The sequence below is a fragment of the Dysidea avara genome, chromosome 6 (assembly GCF_963678975.1).
Source record: "Dysidea avara chromosome 6, odDysAvar1.4, whole genome shotgun sequence".
NCBI classification, from domain to species: domain Eukaryota; kingdom Metazoa; phylum Porifera; class Demospongiae; order Dictyoceratida; family Dysideidae; genus Dysidea; species Dysidea avara.
Window position 1 is genome coordinate 3375485 of NC_089277.1, and position 15030 is coordinate 3390514.

At 38.2% G+C, this 15030-nt stretch overlaps 1 protein-coding gene across 4 annotated transcripts in view; it reads right to left on the reverse strand.

Annotated features, from left to right (window-relative positions):
- Positions 1-15030, reverse strand: part of LOC136257281 (uncharacterized) — a 265717-nt gene that overhangs the window by 229691 nt on the left and 20996 nt on the right. For 2 of the 4 annotated variants that reach the window (XM_066050375.1, XM_066050376.1), the window contains exons 2-6: positions 9316-9423; positions 7643-7741; positions 6021-6119; positions 3003-3101; positions 568-666 (exon numbers count right to left, since the gene is read on the reverse strand). In XM_066050375.1, the coding sequence (XP_065906447.1) occupies positions 568-666; positions 3003-3101; positions 6021-6119; positions 7643-7741; positions 9316-9423 (504 nt within the window). Of the gene's footprint in view, positions 1-567; positions 667-3002; positions 3102-3696; positions 3837-6020; positions 6120-7642; positions 7742-9315; positions 9424-15030 lie in introns of those variants that run through there. The other 2 variants (XM_066050377.1, XM_066050378.1) reach the window with 2 other exon arrangements.

Consider the following 15030-nt stretch of genomic DNA (forward strand, 5'->3'; position numbering starts at 1 on the left):
ATCATAAACCAGTTATACAATACCTTTATGGCACCTTGACAGTATTGGTTAGGTACAGTATAACCAAGCTTACAAGTACTTTCACTTCGTATTTTACATTTTTAACTTCTTATTCTACTTGCTATTTTATACCAAGTTGAATTACCTGGCCATACTAGTTGAGAAACTAAACAATAAATGTATGATACAGAGAAACATCAGTTATCCGGACTCCACTATCTGGATTCTCGGTTAACTGAACTATGAAAATGACTGCTCAATTAAAGTACTGGCTGTTCTATTAGGGTAGTTGAAATACTGGTATTCAAAAAATTCTTTATGCTATTTATACACAGTTTCAGAGATACAAACATTTCAGATTTAAGAACCACTCCTGGTCCCAAGGGGTTTGGCTAACTGAGGTTCCACTGTAGCTGGTCTAGGGTATAGGTACATTTTATCCACAGCAAATTTTAAAGTTCAATTGATACAACACTAGTGAAGTGGTGGAAACTGACAACCAAAATAATCTCTTACTTTATGTAGTTCACATAATTATTGTTACTTATACGCTACACAACAACTAACTTTGTTCTGATGATTAATATCTACTCCAAATTCATGGAGAATCTTCACAACATCAGTGTGGCCTTCACCTGCTGCACACATCAGTGGGGTCCATCCATCCTAAAGTTGAAAACAACACTAACATGTTATTACACTAAACATGACATACTAAACTACCTATCATAAACCTCCTTAGGAATAGTTTATACATGTAGAAGGTATACATATTTATACATGTTTATACATGATTATTATGCTTAGCTAGTGGTAGAAGAGATCATGGGACATCTGGGTAATATGACTATATCTTACAAAGTTGAAATAAACAAGTACATCATTGGGTCATTACTACCAAAAACTAGATAGTTTTAATTGCAGGTAAAACAATCCAAAATTTGAGTCAATTGTACTTATTTGAATTTACAGTGTATACATGTGTGAAGTACACTGACTACTGAGCATTAATCCACACAATGATGCTGTATTAGAACATAGCATTTTGGGAGGATCTTATCTGAGAGATCATACTTTCTTAAAATATATATATTGACCATAAACCAGCCTCACAATACATTCATGGCACCTTGACAGTATTAGTTAGGTACAGTATAACCAAGCTTAAAAGTACCTTCATACAATATCATGTTTTACATTTTTTGTACTTTTATATTTTACTTGCTATTTTTATACAGAGTTGAATTACCTGGCCCTACTAGTTGAGAAACTAAACAATAGTTGTATGATGGAACCTCAGTTATCCAGACCCCACTTATCTGGATTCTCGGATAACTGAACTATGGAAATGACTGCTCAAATAGAGTAGTGACTGTTTTATTAGGGTAGTTGAAACACTGCCATTTAAAAACAAATCTTTGTGCTATTTTATGGCTATTTATACACAGTTTCAGAGATACAAACTTTTCAGAGTGCTGGACCACTCCTGGTCCAAAGGGGTTTAGATAACTGAGGTTCCACTGTAGTTGGTCTAAGGTATAGGTACATCATATCCACAGCAAATGTTAAAGTTCAATTGATACGTTACTAGTGAAGTGGTAGAAACTGACAACCGAAATAATCTCTTACTTTATGCACTACCTCTTCACAACACCACACATTATAATACACCACTGTGATACATACGTGAGTATGTACACATACAATCTGTAGAATAACATATTAGTTAAGTCATTCTGGTTCCTCCTATTCACTGTAGTGTTGTTCCAGTATCAGCTAGTTATTACAGTTCTAGTTCCAGTTTTGGAACCATCATCTTTAAAATTACAGTTCTAGTTCTAGTTCTGGAACCACTAACATTTAGAATTACAGTTCTAGTTCCAGTTCTGGAACCATAACCTTTAGAATTAGTTCTAGTTCCAGTTCTGGAACCATAATCTTAAGAATTACAGTTCTAGTTCCAGTTCAGGAGCCATGGCATTTACTTGATATTCTAGATCAACACTTATTTTAACTTAAGTATTACCAAAAGCCCATAATGAAATATGGATACTCACTATTAAGTTATATAAGCTAATATGCTACAGGTTTAATTGTTTCATAAATGTAGCTAATACTGTATAGCATGTAGCTAATACTGTATAGTAGTTATCAGCATTATTACACTAACAACTATAACCCTAACACTCTATAGGGCGGTACTAAAAGACTTGTAGCTTCATGTAATTATCGAACACTGAACCAGACATAACATGCGACTGAGCCAGCATTTTGCATTCTGTTCTAATATTATAGCTAGTAAATTTGCACTTTATGGGAAAACAGTAAGTTGCTGAAGCACAGACACTAAATCCTTTGTTTGTTAAAATGCATGTCACAGAAAAGATTGATATACTCTAATAGAACAGTCAGCTGTCTGATTGTTCGCTAACTATTCTATTAGAGCAATCTTTTTCTGTGATATGTATTTTTATAAGCAAGAATTTATAATAATGCACAAGTGTTGTACCTATTATGCAGGCACCTATTATGTTCAATCATTATTATACCAGCGTAATCGGCAGGTCCCTAATGAGAACTCTGTCCATTTTCCAAATTCATCAAATTATACCACTTTACAGTATACTAACAACTGTCTGCACAATACTCATGAAGTATATAAATTGACTACCACAAGCCAATAAGGAAAATATCATAATAACACTAACATGTTATTACACTAAACATGACATACTAAACTACCTATCATAGAATGTGACCAGATTTGACTAAACCAGACTTCCACACACATCCAATTCTTTGAAGTTACCTGCTTGGATTTTGACAATTCAGGATCCTATTGGCATACAATTTTCACAAACTTCGTTCACTGCATTATACAATAACAGGTCAAAATCTGAAAGTAATAGCATATTGTACTCCAACTGGATGTGTGTGGAAGCCTGGTTTTGTCAAATCTGGTCACATAATTATTGATACTTATACACTACACAACAACTAACCTTATCCTGATGATTAATATCTGCTCCAAATTCATGGAGCATCTTCACAACATCAGTGTGGCCTTCATCTGCTTCACACATCAGTGGGGTCCATCCATCCTAAAGTTGAAAACAACACTAACATGTTATTACACTAAACATGACATACTAAACTACCTATCATAAACCTCCTTAGGAATAGTTTATACATGTAGAAGGTATACATATTTATACATGTTTATACATGATTATTATGCTTAGCTAGTGGTAGAAGAGATCATGGGACATCTGGGTAATATGACTATATCTTACAAAGTTGAAATAAACAAGTACAACATTGGGTCATTACTACCAAAAACTTGGTAGTTTTAATTGTAAGTAAAACAATCCAAAATTTGAGTCAATTGTACTTATTTGAATTTACAGTGTATACATGTGTGAAGTACACTGACTACTGAGCATTAATCCACACAATGATGTTGTATTAGAACATAGCATTTTGGGAGGATCTTATCTGAGAGATCATACTTTCTTAAAATATATATATTGACCATAAACCATCCTCACAATATATTCATGGCACCTTGACAGTATTAGTTAGGTACAGTATAACCAAGCTTAAAAGTACGTTCATACAATATCATATTTTACATTTTTTGTACTTTCATATTTTACTTGCTATTGTAACTTAAGAATTCGGCGGCATTGACTCTACCTGATGGTGTTACAATTGCCAGGCATTCAACAACGTCCGTGGCAAAAGACTTTGGGGACATAGGCTTCTTCATGGGGGTCTCACCGATGATCTCTGCTGACACATCCAAGAGACTGCTGTCCATGTCTTCGATAGTGCTACTTATGTGGTGGAGAGAAAAAAAATTGTAAATAATAAAATGTTTAATTTTAATGCTGTAGTAAGTTAAGATATGTGTTAAGAGGTAATTGGTGAGAGAGAAGATGGTAGATGGAACTCTGACGTTGTTCAGAATTCCAGGAGACTCTGACAATATTATTGTCAATAGTCAGGTAACTAAGAACTTAATACTAGTCACAATGCATTTCTGCTTTTGACAGCTTCCTCAGGTGACATGTTCTTAGGTCACAAGAATGAAGAATAGAATGTATGGAGTTGTATGTATAATGTTAAGGTCAGTGGAAATAAATTTATTGCTTACCTTGTCATGTTACCCAAATTTGTTTTTATTTTAGTGGGCTTGGGGAAAGTAGCTAGTCTCTACAATGACTTTAAGTTGGAGAACTGGTGATAAAAAAATAAATAAAGTATGTTGAAAAGTGTTGAAATAAAAAGTATGTTTGTAGAATACCTTGAATTAAGCGGCGGCGGCGTGCGTATATTTGTGGTTAGGAGGGGGTTATCCAAGGGGTTTCCAGCGGCGACACGATAAATAATTTATTTTGACAAAGCGAGTGGTCTTTGTAGAATGCTAACAGGGGAAGGAAGTTTACGATAAGATAAAACTTTTATTCACTATACCTCTTCAGGAGGATACGAAGCTTGGTAGTTTGAGCTTGTCTCGTAAGAGTCTTAGTTCAAAATAAAGCAGCTTAAACGGTTGCTCAAAGCGTAACTATGCAAATGTGCTAGGGTGGCCAATGAGAGTTTGTAAATTTTAAAAAATTGTAGTCAGTGGCTTGAGGGAAAGATACTGTGTATACTTACGTGACTGGTGAAATCACGTGTATCTAGTCTACCGTTGTTTCATATCATTCAACTGGGATCAAAGCGATGATGAAAAGCGCGACAAATAAAGTGGTTGCTATTATAAAAAAGGTATGTTTTATTGTGTGCGTGTGTTAACCATATGTACTATATAGTGCACGAGATTTAATTTATAGGTTAGTGGGTGAATAAAATAGAATCATATGATTAAAAGATACAAGTTAATCTCACTATTTTGTGTTTGCAAGGATAGTGTCTAACAGTTGTTACATCTGTTCAAGTAAAATACACCATAAATAGAGGCCTATTTAATTTCCATTTTAATAGGAGGGGGAGAGTTCTCATCACAGTCAACTCCATTTAATTTAGCTCTGACTAAGTGAGACCTTAGATTGCGATTTTTCCTAAATGTGAGGAATGGAAATGGGATAACATTATTTTTAAAGCAATTGGTCCGTTGTATGTTCGGCCAGTACTTTTTAATGATCCCATAACCTTAGGTGCTACTTTAGAAAACCTTGTAATGAAGGCTATTCTGTTAGAAATTCCAACCTTGCAATGTGACTTAAGCTCTTGAGATCTATTTGAGAACTTAACTCTATTCATTTGCTGATGAATGACTTTATGTGAGTACCCTCTCTTTAATAGATTGATTCTATGTTTTTTCTTAAACTCCAAGAACGTGTCAAGTTTCGAATTAGTTCTGACGAATCGTTTCATTTCTCCAATAATGACGCCTTTACTAGTACCTTGGGGATGGAAAGATGTTTCATGGATGTAGGCCTGCTTATTTGTAGGTTTAATATAGGTTGAGACATCTAATGTTTTTGTAGATAAAAAATCAGGTCCCTTGTGTATCTGGAGGTCAAGATAGTTGATGCTATGGTGCCTGTATTCATAGGTAAATTTAATTGTGGGGTGGAATGTATTTAAATTAGAAATGAAGTTCTTAAGTTCATCTTCCGTATGTTCCCATAGTATTATTAGGTCGTCAATGTAACGCTTGTAGTACAGCGGTTTTGAAAGCGACTTGGGATAGAAAATCCTTTTCCAGCCTACCCATAAAAATATTTGCATAGGCTGGTGATAATTTGGATCCCATAGCGACGCCTTGTAATTGCTGATAACAAGTGTTGTTAAATTCAAACGTATTCATTGTCAGAACAATTTCAAGTAATTTGGCTAACATTTCAGGATCGGGTAGAGATGGGTCACTCACTTTAAGTTCTGTTAATGCTTCTAGACATGCTTTTATTCCATATGAGTGTGGAATGCATGTATATAGCGATTTTACATCTATCGTTTTGTCAAATCTGGTCACATAATTATTGATACTTATACACTACACAACAACAAACTTTGTTCTGATGATTAATATCTGCTCCAAATTCATGGAGCATCTTCACAACATCAGTGTGGCCTTCATCTGCTGCACACATCAGTGGGGTCCATCCATCCTAAAGTTGAGAACAACACTAACATGTTATTACACTAAACATGACATACTAAACTACCTATCATAAACCTCCTTAGGAATAGTTTATACATGTAGAAGGTATACATATTTATACATGTTTATACATGATTATTATGCTTTGCTAGTGGTTGAAGAGACCATGGGACATCTGGGTAATATAACTATATCTTACAAAGCAACGTTGAAACCAGGTCACTACTACTAGCAATCCGGGTCAGACGCGGATTTGACCCGGATGTGACCCGGATTGACCCGGATTAATTGCTAGTCTCGAGCGAGCGAACGAGTCTACATTTTGAGCGTTCAATTCGTGTTGAGTAAATATTGCAACTTCAGGTTAGCTGTAGGTTGAAGACCAAAAAAAAAAAAAAAAGGCCTTCACCTACTGACAATAGCTACCCCTCACCATAGATCATAGATACCCTCAGTTTCGTGCTTACTACACTTACTAACAAATGGGCGTGGCTGAGCGTATGTTGGTAATGCGATAAGTGGGCGTGGCTCACGAAGGAGCTACGCGATAGCGTTTATAAGTTTCCATGTCGTCAAACGAACAGTTTTGTTTCTCACGTGATCCAATCCGGGTCAGACCCGGATAAATTGTAAACCGGGTCAGACCCGGATGACCCGGAGAAAATGTGACCCGGATGACCCGACCCGGTTTCAACGCTGTTACAAAGTTGAAATAAACAAGTACATCATTGGGTCATTACTACCAAAAAAATCGGTAGTTTTAATTGCAGGTAAAACAATCCAAAATTTGAGTAATTTGTACTTATTTGAATTTACAGTGTATACATGTGTGAAGTACACTGACTACTGAGCATTAATCCACACAATGATGTTGTATTAGAATATATCATTTTGGGATGATCTTACTTGAGAGATCATACTTTCTTAAAAAATATATATTGACCATAAACCACTCTCACAATACATTCATGGCACCTTGGCAGTATTGGTTAGGTACAGTATAACCAAGATTAAAATTACCTTCATGCAATATCATATTTTACATTTTTACCTTCATATGTTATTTGATATTTTTATACAGAGTTGAATTACCTGGCCAGTCTATACTAGTGAAGTGGTGGGAACTGACAACCAAAATAATCTCTTATTTTGTGCAGTACCTCTTCACAACACCACACATTATAATACACCACTGTGATACATATGTGAGTATGTACACATACAATCTGTAGAATAACAATTAGCTAAGTCATTCTGGTTCCTCCTATTCACTGATTGTAATAATAAACTGATAAAGGATGGAAAAGTGGTTTAATAAGAACTATGTCCATCTGCCCACTTTACAGTATACTAAAAACTAACCCAGTCCTCACAACGTGATGTCTACACAATACTCATGAAGTAGCATGACTGAATTGATTACCACAGGCCAATAACGAATAACCCATAATTATTTAAGTGTACCAAATAAGTAACACATACCCTCACACACAGTCACCCACACAGCTTTACAGTATACTAACAACTAACTTCATCTTGACAATTGATGTCTACTCCATATTCCTGTAGTAGCTTGATCACAATTGGTTGATTTTTTTCAGCAGCATAATGAAGGGAAGTTTTCCTCTCCTATAAATGACATCAAGCAACACTACTATAGCTTCACACACTACACGATAACACTACTATAATTAATAAAAATTAAAACTTACAGTATAATACACTATCATGTATGTTCTATCAGTTACCATAATATTTACATGGATATGCTTTGTATAAGAATTTGTAAGTGAATGAATTAACATAATAATTATCGTGTACACTATTAGTTGTTTACTATCAAAATCTCCATTTACCGCATTACACTGTCTTATACCAATGGACAAAAGAACCTCACTAAGTCAAATACTCACATTGATAGTCTTTGCAGTGTTACATACTTCATTATAATGCATCATGTTCATCGTGAAACCATAGATTATATACCTCCTAGATTGGAAACTAGTAGGCGCCACTAATTACAGGCTGGTTTCACGCACCCTTCAATAACAAGACAAGTTTCTCTGGGAAAAACAAGACTCACCACTGGTAAAGGGTTCTTTCTCAAGATGTTTTGGAAGCCAACAGCAAGTTTTGAGGTAAATTGGCTCTTTACTGTGCAAACAGTAGAAGCAAAACTGAACGCGAGATCAGATGGTTTGGACACATTCAAGGAAAACACCAAAACCCTGTACGCTACTCCCTTTGCACTCAGACCATACCATGGAGCATTATTCAATGACTTCGTAGTATAAATTGTGTAGCGATTATGTTTAGATTCACTGAGAGAATGTGTTTCCAGTTTTGCCAAAAAATACCATCCCAAAAAACCTGCCAAAGAAGATATGGGAAGGCACATTATTTAGCCAAGGCAATTCTTTATAGTATAGTTAACCTTGTGATACTTTCTTTTTCTACCTACAGTACTTAGTTTAGCCAAGAATGGGCTTCCAAAAAAGCATGTAGTCTGTCATTGTAAGCCTTCTGACCAAAAGTGACGCAAAGTGGTCAAACTAACTAAAACAATTATCATAACAACACTACAAGTCATTCTCATAATAAAATAAAGTTGTTAATGGCATCGTTCTGCTGTAATAGGATTAAATTTGTTGAGGCACAAAACCAGCCAAAGGACACTGGTTCTTGTACAAAGTCTACGGGAGCACGGTACAGTTTCCTATCCAGGGGGTATATCATCTATGGTGAAACAGTTGTGGTTGTATGGTAAAGTGTGTAAAACACAAATACAGTGTTTACCATGTGCAAACTATTTATAGTTGAAACTAAAATTTCCACAGTGAAACATTTGCAATTTTATCATTACAAAACTTATAGCTATCACAATATGGATTATAATAAATTTGCAATGACTGCATGGCTCCGAAGTTTATGTTGCAAAGTGTGTACAAATATTGCAATTTTATAATTGCAAAGTAACAATAATTCAGTTTATGCAATGATTAATCATTCCATATTTGGAGCAATCACAAAATGGTTTATTTAACCTAATGATATAAGCCAAAAATAATATTTTGAAAAAACATCTTACAAATTTTCACTGAAATTTCAAAGTTTTGGAACTTCTTGGTGTCTTACACTATAAACACATCATATCAGTTGATACACAACACAACCACTCAACACAACATGTAATATTCACTGACATTATCATCACCCAGACTAGTGTTCACATCTACTCCACTTGAAGCCAGTGTCTTAATATCATCAACATTGCCATCCTCGGTAGCTTTCTTTAACCTGTCACATTCCTCCTTGATGACATCATTGATAATGAGGTCATACTAGTACCATAACAATTACTACAGGAGGTGTGTCACTAGTACACACCTTTACACTATTGAACATTACATTTAACCATCTTATTTTATTAGCAAATCTTATTTATTAATTCAGTTTTAAATTGGTAATTAGAATGCTATTAGTTTTAATCATTGTTCATGGTAGAAAAGCATTGGTATGTTAAGCTGCAAATGAAAAAATGTGACCAGGCCTGTGAAAACAAGGCAATTGGGCACATAACTTTTTATGTAGTGATACTATAGCCACTCAATTTTCAACACATATTAAATGTTTATAATACAGGGTACAGAATTAAAATATAACCTGTTATGTGACAGGGTGTAATTTGTGCCCACATTCCCTATATTTGCAGACCTGGTCACAAATGTAAAGTGATTTTTAGACAATTAAAGTTTTCTTTGAAAAGCAATTGTGGTGGCCATGTAATAGCTCCGAACAATGATCTTAGCTTCAAACAATATTTAAGCAGACAAAATGTCAGATGAATTAATGACACATTGAAGGCACTCCTCCAATTTCAGTTTTGTAGTACAGATGTATCTTCCTTATGTAACTTATAAGGCATGCCGAGGTGGGGGCTTCAAGAACTCACTGAAATTGTCAGTAGGAAGCAAAGCCCAGGTTACTGTGTAGCTGCTGATTTGTTGGCAAACACAAAACCAACACAAGTACTTCAATCTACATCATTACAGTATGAATCTGTGGGCCCAAATAATGGTTATACACGATCGAGATAGTCTAATAGAAGTCAGTGAAACATTCTAATAGAGCAGTCACCACATGTAACACTATAAAGTTGCTTAGTATGAAAACTAGCACTATCCCATGGATATACTTAACCTGCTAGCAATTTTACAAATAATGAAATACAGTTATACATGGTCCTTTGTTCATGATTCTATATGTGACTGGGCCTGCGACAATTGGGCATGTGGGCACATAATTTTTACCTACTTTTTGAAACTTTCATCAATTATAACTTTTTATACCATTATGCTATGGCAATGTAATTTTCAGCTCTTGGTAAGCATTTAATTGGCTTTATGATGCAAGCTATATAATGAAAATATTCTGCTCTAGAACTGAGATATGACCTGCAGTGTGACATGTAGTTTGTGCCCACATGCCCTGTTTTTGCAGGCCCAGTCACATATGGCAATTTACTTTAGGCTCATAATTGAACTACATGATTACTCATGATTGTCACTAATTACTACAACTCTTGATCATTTTGCATACACTGAGTAAAGTAGTGTAATGTTAACTGGTGTTCCATAGCTAATCTGTTACTTGGATAGCTAGTTAGAACCAGGAATATTATACATGTATACTGATAATTAACTGATGAAGGCAACACAAAATTTAATATTATATTATTTACTTCATTCTTTTAGTGATACAAGGTAACATATGTGTGTGTAATTGTGAGGTCATCAGGCATATCATACAGTGTGGTAGTAGTGTATATTAGGGGTCATGAAGATTTGGGCTTTTCTGGCAAAACATATCACCCTAAAACCTTCATGGTGCCTTGTGACAGTATTCTTTAGGTTTAACCAGGCAAGTGCCTTCAGTATGATCTGAAATGTTTCCAAAAAGTTGCTATGAAATTTAGAATATATTTAGTAGAATTTTCTACTGCCTACCTGCCTGCCTGCCTGCCTGCCTGCCTGCCTGCCTGCCTGCCTGCCTGCCTGCCTGCCTGCCTGCCTGCCTGCCTGCCTGCCTGCCTGCCTGCCTGCCTGCCTGCCTGCCTGCCTGCCTGCCTGCCTGCCTGCCTGCCTGCCTGCCTGCCTGCCTGCCTGCCTGCCTGCCTGCCTGCCTGCCTGCCTGCCTGCCTGCCTGCCTGCCTGCCTGCCTGCCTGCCTGCCTGCCTGCCTGCCTGCCTGCCTGCCTGCCTGCCTGCCTGCCTGCCTGCCTGCCTGCCTGCCTGCCTGCCTGCCTGCCTGCCTGCCTGCCTGCCTGCCTGCCTGCCTGCCTGCCTGCCTGCCTGCCTGCCTGCCTGCCTGCCTGCCTGCCTGCCTGCCTGCCTGCCTGCCTGCCTGCCTGCCTGCCTGCCTGCCTGCCTGCCTGCCTGCCTGCCTGCCTGCCTGCCTGCCTGCCTGCCTGCCTGCCTGCCTGCCTGCCTGCCTGCCTGCCTGCCTGCCTGCCTGCCTGCCTGCCTGCCTGCCTGCCTGCCTGCCTGCCTGCCTGCCTGCCTGCCTGCCTGCCTGCCTGCCTGCCTGCCTGCCTGCCTGCCTGCCTGCCTGCCTGCCTGCCTGCCTGCCTGCCTGCCTGCCTGCCTGCCTGCCTGCCTGCCTGCCTGCCTGCCTGCCTGCCTGCCTGCCTGCCTGCCTGCCTGCCTGCCTGCCTGCCTGCCTGCCTGCCTGCCTGCCTGCCTGCCTGCCTGCCTGCCTGCCTGCCTGCCTGCCTGACTGCCTGACCAACTGACTGATTGATTGACTGACTAACTAACTGATGCCTTCAGACAAGCGTAACTTGATAATGGCTCACTGACCATAGTGGACACATCATACTTGAGAGATGACAACTGAACATTATTAGTAATTCTTAAGCTAGGGAAGGCAAATACATTGTTCTCAGAACTAGGGAGGGCAAATACATTCCTCTCAGTCTCCCTTAGGTGATCGCCCAGTAACAACAGGAAAGAAATATATTACAAATGCAGACCTCTAATAGAGCCATTTGCTAATAAGGCCGTGAGTAAAAGCAGAAAGGGCAGTATGTGGTTGGCATCTGGCAATAGCAGCCAAAATATTTAGCTTTTCTATCCATAAGTTTAACCATGTCTTCTTTGCATTTGGGTAATAACCATAGAGTGGTCCCAACTGAGAAAGCTGATCTCAACAAAAATCGCATGCACTGGCACCATCAGCATACCGGGCTTGCTTAACCATGCTAGGAAGTCTCTGAATAAGCGGTATAACAGCTAGTGCATAGAAAGGCATGGTTAAGGGATCCCCTATACCTATGACTGAATTAGGGATTAACACTGCCTCAGCACCTTTAGTTTACTTATGCTCTACTAAAACTTTACATAATGTATATCATTGTGATAGATAATTGCAGTACAAATCCATGGAGGTTCAAAATGATCCAGTATGAACCAACTACACGAAGCTGGTGACCTCGACTACACTCGCAACTACATGTGTTCACAACTCTTCATGAAGTGCATTAACAAGAATACAATCATGTGATACAATACAGCACAATTATTCTACATTACATAATAATTATAATAATAGTATCAGAGTTACTAGTTCCTGACATCGTCTATGGGGGCACATATTGCTCTTGACCACTCTTGATCCCCTAAGAGCTGGTTGACGAACAGGTCTCCTTTCCTTGGTAGCGTCCTCTACTTGTTCCAATGATGAACCCTGGGCACTGCAGACCCTGAGACCAAGGAGTGTCCCTAATAGTAAGGTCCCAACAGCATCTACGGAAGGGGAGTCACCTACAAACAACAAAGACAAATATATTGTAGCTAATTAGAACTTGCTTGGCATCATTGATACATAGGTTTAGTTGTTAAAAATGGAGCAATCTTGTAACCTCCTGGACGATTGTGGGGACGTTATTCCGCATTAGGAGAGCTGTTTAATAGCCTCTGTTGGTTCCTGTGTTAGCAGTAACTTCCGTTAAGTTCCCTGACTTTTCTGTAATCTCCTGCTGTAACGCCTTACTGCATCTCTTCTGGGCATCTTTTAGGTGGAATATCGACGAATGTACTGGTGGTAACGTCCGGTCTAGTTCCTTGACTTTACTGTGATGTCCTCCTGTGTGTCACTTTGGCGGCACATCAACGAAACGATGAAATGTCGAGTTGGCAGCATTGAACTTCTGGTATAGTTCCAAGACTGTTGCCGTAAAGCCCCTCTTGCAGCGTCCTTTTTAGGCGGTATGTTAACGAAAAAACGACAAGATTCGCTATGCCATGTAGCACCATGTGTTCTAACACCTCTTCACACGCCTTTTTCTTGTAACCCATGCACAATGTTATTCTCCAATTATTGCCAACCCTTCTCACGTGTGTGCCTACCCAATCTTCCCCCTAGTCATGGTGGAGCTTCGGGTTAGTCACTATCATAATACACTCACGCATGCTTGACTGCAACATTAACCTAGTTTAACTAGTTAAACTCCATCTGTTACCGAGTTACGCTTGCCTGAAGGAATCAGGCAGGCAGGCGCATGTGACCACTTTTTGGATGTTTACAAATTGAAAATTGTGCTGATATGAATGCTACAAACATTTCAATAATGTATTAGCACTTGTTGCTTTATATTAAAGGTCATGCAGTCTGTGTGAAAATTGCCAATAAGAACATAAATGTGACCCAGTCTGGGAAAACTGGGCTTATCGCCTATTTAAAAGTATTGAGAAATGCCGGTTTTAAGTATTTAGTATGTTGTAGCTTGCCAATGGTTGAAGCTTTGTGTACAAAATTTTCACACATTTTACACCAATTCCTTACCTTCTACAGCATCCACTGTGCAAGTACAGCCAACAACTAAGTTTCCCGCCATTGTATTAGGTGAGCTGCAAAATGAGTGGGAGGCGGAGGTGGAAGGCTGGCAAGATGGTGTTCAAAAATTGAAAAAGAAGGTGTAGGGATGAATTAGGCCAAGTTTTGGGACATTGAAGTCTCAAAATTGGCTAAAATGAAAAGAAATTCACAGCAGAGGTACTTATTCAACACCACAGAGCTGTACAGCCACATACAGTCATCTCCAGGCTAACCAGAGCTCCATTAAGGCCCCACATCGCATGTACGGATCACCACTGGGCTTGGGAAAAGCAGCCAGCAAAACCAGACCACTCAAGTCCAGCTGATTTTGATTGTGGAATTAGATAGTTTATTCATGTAGCTTTGTGTCCTGGGTGAAAAATCAAATCTGCTGACATAGGCGATAAGACTGGTTTTCTCAGACTGGGTCACAAATAAGCAGTTTCCAAGTGGAAACCCTAGTATTTGATGATCAAAATTAATATCTTTATCCCAGTCACAAATTTGAGGTTGCATGCATAGAAAAATGTGAATCATGGTGACTCTCACAAGTTGGGCTCACAGAAAATAGATTAGGCCAGTTATGAATACTTCATTTGCAGCAATAGATTCCTCTATAATTATCAGAGGCTTGGGTTTTTCTGATAAATAATACCACTCCAAAACCAGCTTCACAATACCATCCTGGTGCCTTGGCAGTATTGGTATAAGCAAGCCCAATAGTGCCTTCAGTATGACCCAATAGCTAGATTGTTACAAACTTTTTCAATGAAATTTTCTACTATCTAACTAACTGCCTACCAAAAATCCCATAACAGATGTATTAAATTGTATTTTTGGGTGATCTGAGGCATAATCACCTCAATGAAGCCTTTTAAATCTTGTAGCAACACAGCATGCATGAACATATCCAATATAGCTGTGCTGTATGCATCCATATATGCCAAAGACTTACGCATTAGATTTTATACCATTCCATTCAAATTCTTATAACTTGATACTCACGTGCACTATTTCCACGAATCAACTGCCATTTTATTCCTT